The 7,645-nt window shown below is 32.5% G+C and overlaps 1 protein-coding gene across 1 annotated transcript; it reads left to right on the plus strand.

Annotated features, from left to right (window-relative positions):
* Positions 1–2,818: 2,818 nt before the first annotated feature.
* LOC111388622 (pyruvate kinase isozyme A, chloroplastic-like) lies at positions 2,819–7,587 on the plus strand. The gene is made up of 7 exons (XM_023013377.1): positions 2,819–3,491; positions 3,880–3,967; positions 4,062–4,252; positions 4,681–4,799; positions 5,583–5,823; positions 6,347–6,581; positions 7,120–7,587. The coding sequence occupies exons 1-7, from the start codon at positions 2,961–2,963 to the stop codon at positions 7,446–7,448; spliced, it is 1,734 nt and encodes a 577-aa protein (XP_022869145.1). The 5' UTR covers positions 2,819–2,960; the 3' UTR covers positions 7,449–7,587.
* Positions 7,588–7,645: the final 58 nt, after the last annotated feature.

A 7,645-nucleotide genomic window follows, 5' to 3' on the forward strand; every position in this document is an offset into this window, starting at 1 on the left:
ATGCGTTCCATGTATTCAAATTTAATATTACATATTTATTTCTAGGTACAATGAATGGATGAAAATAAACTGAAATATGTCCGTGCTGCAACTTGCCTGCAATCACACTTCGATATTTTTTCTCGGGTTTGGTATCGTGGCTACGCGCATTACACACTTTCGTCAGGTTTTGTACTATATAATTATAAGAAATTTATTCATCCATGGAGATAAATTTATTTAATTTTCATAAAAATTAAGAAGAATGTGATTAATATAGTTGGAATAATACACAATATATATGGGCACATTAAAAAATAAAGAAATTAACTAAACTTTCAATAAGAAAAGTGATCTATAATTTGGAATAAATAAAAAAGAAAGTAAATATATTTTTATAGTACATGAGTAATAAGAGCCTGTTTGAGAGTGATTTTGAAAATTGATTTTTTGACCGTTAGGGAAAAAGTGGGGTCCACTTGTAAGAGAAGAAGTCAAATATGACGGTTGAAATAGTGAAATAACGGTCAAAAAATTAATTTTTTGGACGATAAAATCGCTCCCAAACAGACCCTAAAGAAAAGTAAATATATCTACTTCCCAGAAAATTATTTTCAAAAAAATAAATCAAGGTAACTATCAAGGGAATTGCGTGTTGTCATTGGAATAAAATTTAGAACTAGCTTTTAGTTTCAAGTTCTTACCAATTATTTTTATGATTTTAAATCATCATCTCATTTTGGTTATCATAATTAATAGAAGAGAGGTGCATGTCTCCAATAATATAGAATCTAATCGGATCAAAGTGAATCAATTATGTTTACTTAATTTAGGCAAACAAAAGCAAGAAACTAAAGTTATCACTGCTTTTGATAAATAAAATAAGGTATAATTTTTTATATTTTGCAATTCTGGATATATTTAGCCATTTTTGAGCTGCATTATTTTGGCAAAAAAAAAATGCATTTTTGAATAGTATATTAATGAAAAATGTGTGGTTAAAAAATTTAAAAAATTGGATTTGCGTGTAATACTAATTTATTGAAAAATGTATCGTTGAAATGAGGTCAAATTATTGTTTAAGAATGTATTTTTTTTTCAAATAATGTGGATCAAACGGTGCCTTTCTAATATTGACATATGTACATACTTTACTTTTTAAAATTGAATTGACATATTTATATTCAAACATATCAGATAAGAAATTTGTTAGATCAAAGTAATAATTTCATAATGTATTTTGAAGCTGTTATTCACAATAAAGGGGAAAGGGTAAAAATTCAATTTTATCGATTTAAGTATGCAAGTTATTTATTCATACATATTCTTTTTTAACAATTTTATTTTTTACTTTAACAATATCAATTTTCTCAATTACTTTAAAAAAAAAAGAGTATTGATACTTGAAAAACATTACACATATCATTCATCAAATACATATGATGTGCTGATATTTTAATTCAATCCAAGAAATATACGAAAAGCCAAATATATTGAAAATTATTGCTTGTTTAGGCTCAATGTACTATGTTCTTGTTTGAGCTCCAAATTTTACATGAAATTTTGTAAAAGTGATTTTTTTTTGAAGAATATGTAATTAAAAATTAATTTTTTTGAATTAAGTGCACATAATTATTTTATTGAAAGAAAGTTAACTAAAAAAGAATTGAAAATTAATGAATTTTAAAGATCAAAGCTCAGATATGGACTGTATGTTACAAGAAAACATTTGAAACGTCAATTTCTTTTAAAACAGGTCATCTCAAAATTTAAGTTGGTCAAATTTTCTCTTAACCACAATTTCAGCCCATTTTGATTTTTATGCAAAATGTGTTATTTAAAAAGAAGCAAATTTTTAATTTAAATGTAAATTATTTTATTAAAAAATACATAATTAAAAATGAGTACAAAAAAATTAATTTTAAAGAATATGACTCAAATGTGAACTTACAAAAAAATAATAATAATAATTTAAAAGTGTGCACGTGGGAAGATCAAATGAGATTTGCTACATGCACATTGGAGTTGTACCCTCACATAAGCGCTCATAAATTATTGGGTTGTGTTATACGTGTATCGAGATTTTCATAGTGCTGTTCACCTCCTTCACATGGAGGGGATTCACTTTAAATAAAATATAATTTATTCGAAATGGATTTCCTTCATGTGAAGAGTGTGAACACCGTTATAGATATCACATTATGTATAAATAGCATATTTTAAAAGTTTTTATTTATTGTGAGCCTCACGAGGCTGTACACTAGAATGTACACTCTACAAATGAAATTGAGCAATCTACAAATACAACAGTTTTGATATCCTCGTTGGCAATCCTCCCACGTATTAGAGATGGGTCCACGATTAAAATAATCGCGGCTCCACAACCGTGAGAGTGCTGCACGAGTGCACGCAGCCTTTTTCAATGAAATTTCCCATGCGCTTGTGAGTGGTAAAATTGACAGATACCCAACAGAAACAAAAGGGTGGTTGACAGCTAATATTATTATACTCTACCGCTCTTTTCAGACGTCCCTACTTTCAAATTAAGTTTATATGAGAAACAAATAATAGCTGGACATTTTCCTATTCGCAAATGGGGAAAATTCCTTTTTCTTGAATAGAAATATACTATTTTATATACGCTTAGTGCTCATCGACAAGAATTTTGAAAATTGATTTTTTGATCGTTAGAAAAAAAAATGAAGCTACATATGAAAGAAGAAATTAAAAATAACGATTATACTAATGAAATAAAATCAAAAAATTAATTTTTTTTGGTGAAAAATCACTCCAAACCGGACCTTAATATATATATTCGAATCTTTCTTGCAAGGATCTAGAATCTTGTCAAACAATAGGCAAACTTGGCGGATTTTCCAATCAAAACAACCTATCAACTTGGTTCTTCTTTACTAAACCCCTTTTGTTTTCTTGATCAGAGCCTATCATTGACTTTGCTTGGATCAGAATTCTGAAAAATCATGGCTGTGGTGGGGGATTTATCTCTAACGTTCAGTGGGAAAGAACCCATATGTGATTTCAAGAAGGGGGTGTTTGGGTTTCCTATTTCAAGTCGTAGAGTTAGTTTTAGTGCAGGGAAGTTGAAGAATTGTAGGGTAAATACTGGAGTGTATGCAGTAATGCAAGTGGGGGTGGAAAGCACTGAAATTTCTAAGGATTTGGAGAAATTTGAAGGGGTTTTGGGATTGGATGTGGTGTCTGAAGAGGAATTGAAAGAGAGGGGCTTTTTGGGGTTAAGGAAGACGAAGCTTGTGTGCACGATTGGTCCGGCATGCTGTTCTTCGGATGATTTGGAGAAGTTGGCATTGGGAGGTATGAATGTGGCTAGGCTTAATATGTGCCATAACACAAGGGAGTGGCACCAAGATGTCATTAGGAAGATTAAGAATTTGAATGAAGAAAAAGGGTTTTCTGTATCTGTGATGATTGATACTGAAGGCAGTCAGATTCAGATTGTTGATCATGGGGCTCCATCCTCTGTCAAAGCAGAGGTAATCAATCTAAGCCATTTCAGTGGAAATAATTTTTACGTTTTCGTAATTTTGTATTCCATAGAGCCTAATCATACTGTTCATTTATCTCCTTGATTGTCGATTGACACAATATTTTTACTATGTAAAGGATTTATTAGGCAGTCAATTTAGAAGGGGCAAGATAGGTGTGAGAAAAACTTGTGTTCTTCTTTTCTGTCACGGTTAAACTTGTAGCCATGAGTAAATATAGCTCTTACATAGAGAGTGACCTACTCAAGTCTGTGTACTTTGCTCATTTTGTGACTACATTTAGATTTATTCTTGCTCTTGACTGTAGTAGGGCATAATCCATAACACATGATAACCAATTATTGATTGAAATGAATGATTGATTTTGTACCTTTAGGATGGCTCAATCTGGGATTTTACTACTGAAAAGTTTGAGGGTACTCGTCCATTTACAGTTCAAGCAAACTATGAAGGTTTCTCTGAAGGTGGTTTTGTTAATGCAAGTGAATCTTTAAGTTTCTTTTTAATAATGGCAATATTGTAAAAAAAATTTGTATTTAATATTTTGCTCTTCTTTAGGTATTAATGTGGGCGATGAGCTTGTTATTGACGGAGGAATGGCAACCTTTGAAGTTGTGGAAAAGATTGGGATTGATTTGCGTTGCAAGTGCACGGACCCTGGTTTACTCCTTCCCTGTGCTAAACTGAGCTTCTGGAGAGATGGAAGGCTTGTTGGGAGAAGTGATGAGCTTCCAACTCTGTCAACCAAGGTAATACAATTTTCGTTTTCCATTTTGTCCATGTAAATTATGTGATATCACTTATATTCCCGGGATTGAATTTGCACGTGTGTCATTATTTTGTTTCTAACAATCCAGAGGATCATCTTTCAGCTTTTTAGGAAAAGAAATTATGAACCCCATGTGAACTTAATACCGACGAGTTTCTGCATTTATTGAGGGTGATACCAGAGTCATCTCATTATGCATATGATCTTTCTATACTCTTTCTTACATTTGCTGCAAGTGAATACTAACAGTTTAAAAATATAGAAATTCTGTCTGAATCTATGATACTTATGGTGGTAAACTAATTGCATAAATTTTATTTGAAATTGTTTATTTGGAGAAGATGTAGGTTGTCCTTAGCTGATATAAATTTGTTCCTATATTTCTGATTCGTGCATTTTGATTTACAGGATTGGTCTGATATTGAGTTTGCGATTTCTGAAGGTGTTGATTTTATTGCCTTGTCGTTTGTCAATGATGCTGATGTTGTCACCCACCTTAAGAACTACCTTTCCACGAAATCCTCCAAGTAAGCAAATTTCTGAAAGAGAAACAACCAGAAATAACATTTTAATTCAGCCACTATACTATAGTCCTTCCATCTCATTTTAGCACTTCTATTTTTGCAATTGACTGAAATATCCGGTGTTCATGATAATCAGCCAATTCGATTTTTATTTTATTTTTTTTATGTTTTTTTCCTTACTATAACATTATCCACTAGCAGGTTTGGCCAAGCCTAAAAATTAAAATGGTAAGTTTTATTAAGCTTAAAAATTAAAATGGTAAGTTTTATTAAGCTTAAGCCAAACATAAGCACGATTGGGAAACATTATAATTTTCTTATATTTCAATGGTTAAAATCAAACATTAATTATAACCACACATATCATAAGACCTACAATTATACCCACTTAATCACCACTCAGTTTTATCACATTATAATTTCCGTAACATACAATTTTATCCAAACAAGCACCTATATGTCTAAGCTTTGAAGTTACTTATAACCTTTTTTTGTCAAACATTTTTGTTTAAAAGAAGTAAATGTATCTCTTAGTTCAAAAGCTTACTTTTTAAAAAAGTATGTATTCACTTCTCAAAACAGTATGTTTACTTTCTGGACTTAGGCAAACATGCTCAATGTGCATTGTGGATCTTGTGCCACATTATATGGATGCATAAATAGGTGGAGCTCAAGCACTACCAGAGTGTCTAATTTTTTCTCTTTTATTTTTTTGTGGCAACTATTTGAAATGCTAAAGGCATCTTTTAGAATTCAGTATATGATGTTCGATTGTCAACTTCACAGATCAAAAGTTTTGGCAAAGATAGAGAGTTTGGAAGCCCTACATAAATTGGACGAAATTGTTGAGGCTTCTGATGGAATCATGATAGCAAGAGGAGACCTTGGAGTCGAAATCCCACTCGAACAGATTCCAACTGTGCAGGAAGAAATTACTTATCGATGCAGAAAGCTCAACAAGCCAGTTATCATAGCCTCTCAGCTTCTGGAATCAATGATCGAATATCCTACTCCAACAAGAGCTGAGGTGTTTTATTTTTCATTCACAAAAATTTCGCAAATTGATATCAAAAGAGTATCAAAGAATTTTCATCACCCCTCCATTTTGGACAAAATTATTTTTTTTCGCTTTACTTCATCTATCCTGCCAAACATGGCCCATTCTCTTCAAATTGAACTTATGGGGAAAAAAAACCCGACAATGATGAACTATGTTCTACTTTCACTTAAGGTGTGGGCATTTTGCTACATGAATCCTTTTCGTCACTCTTTTTGGAGTATTTTTTAGTCCACTCTCTCTTTTGACATTTTCTATCCAGATGGTGTTACTCTTACAAATGGAAGCCTGTTTATGTCTATGCAACAAAACTATATCCCAACTCCCTAACTTACCCATCCCTTAATTTACATCCTCAATCGACACCATCCCACTTGTCAGCTTATAATTATTTATCTTATCCATTCCAGTTAAAACCACATCCATTAAAGCATCCTCATTTTTATATTCATCTTATGGGCATTTAGCAGGGCAGGTCTAACCATTTTTTCAGGTCGCTGATGTTTCTGAAGCTGTCCGGCAATATGCTGATGCACTGATGCTCTCCGGAGAATCAGCAATAGGTCCATACGGCCAGAAGGCTCTATCTGTGTTGAGGATGACTAGCGGAAGAATGGAACTATGGAGCCGTGAAGAGAACAGGGAAACCGTTTTATTTGAGCATAAACTCGGAGCATCTGTGCCAGACCAAATTGCTGAGCAAATCTGTAACCGTGCTGCTGGAATGGGTATGTCTTCTTCTGCAAGTTAGAAGTCTTGCATGCAATAATTGGTGGTCGTATAAATAACTTAATATGAGCTCTTTACTACAAATATATAAACTTTTGAAGAAAATGAAAACGCCTTTCTTTTTTGTTTGTTTCTTCTAGGATCACAATATTTCATTCAAACATAACTATAAAGAAAACTCAAGGAAGTGGAGTAATGTTTCAAATTTGTACATAATGTTAATTTCTTCACTAGGGATTTATAGGACTTATAGTATTCTGTGCGCAAATATAAGTCGATTTAATTTACTTTTACAATATGTTTGGTACGTAGTATTGGATGCAATTGGACACTACAGTGAAGATTTTAGCTTCCTTTCTTCCTTAGTACAGTCCCAATATTATAGTCCACATGACCAAACATGTCATTAGTCTATCATGCAAAATTGCTGATATCGACGAACTAACAAGAGCAACAATAACTATGTGAAATGCCATTTAATCCCTGTATATTCACTTGTAAGCTTCACCTCGACTAACAGTTTATTCTCGAATGCAGCAAACAACCTAGGACTCGATGCCATATTTGTCTACACAAAACATGGACAGATGGCTTCGCTCATCTCACGCAACCGTCCAAATTCGCCGATATTTGCATTCACAAATGACAACAGTACAAGAATGGCACTCAATTTGCAGTGGGGAGTTACTCCTATTCTCATTGATTTATCGGATGACATGGAAGCCAACATCAACAGATCAATTAATCTTATTAAAACAAAAGGTTTGATTAAGGATGGAGATGCAGTTTTAGTAGTCTTAGATATAATCCCAACTTCTGCTGCACAGACAGTTTTCCAGTCCATTCAGGTGAAAACTGTTGCTTGATTTATAGACATAAAAAGATGTCTGCTTCTCCGTTCCATGCAAGTGTAGCAGAAAAGTTTGTTCTATTAAGAATAACAAGTTGTGTTGGATCACCAAACAAAATGGAGGCATTTTCCTGAATGACCTTCTTTTTCTTTTAGTTTATAAAGCTTGTTTTTTTTTTTTTTTTTTTTTTTTTTTTTTTTTTTTTTTTTTAA

This window comes from Olea europaea, chromosome 3 (assembly GCF_002742605.1).
Source record: "Olea europaea var. sylvestris chromosome 3, O_europaea_v1, whole genome shotgun sequence".
NCBI classification, from domain to species: domain Eukaryota; kingdom Viridiplantae; phylum Streptophyta; class Magnoliopsida; order Lamiales; family Oleaceae; genus Olea; species Olea europaea.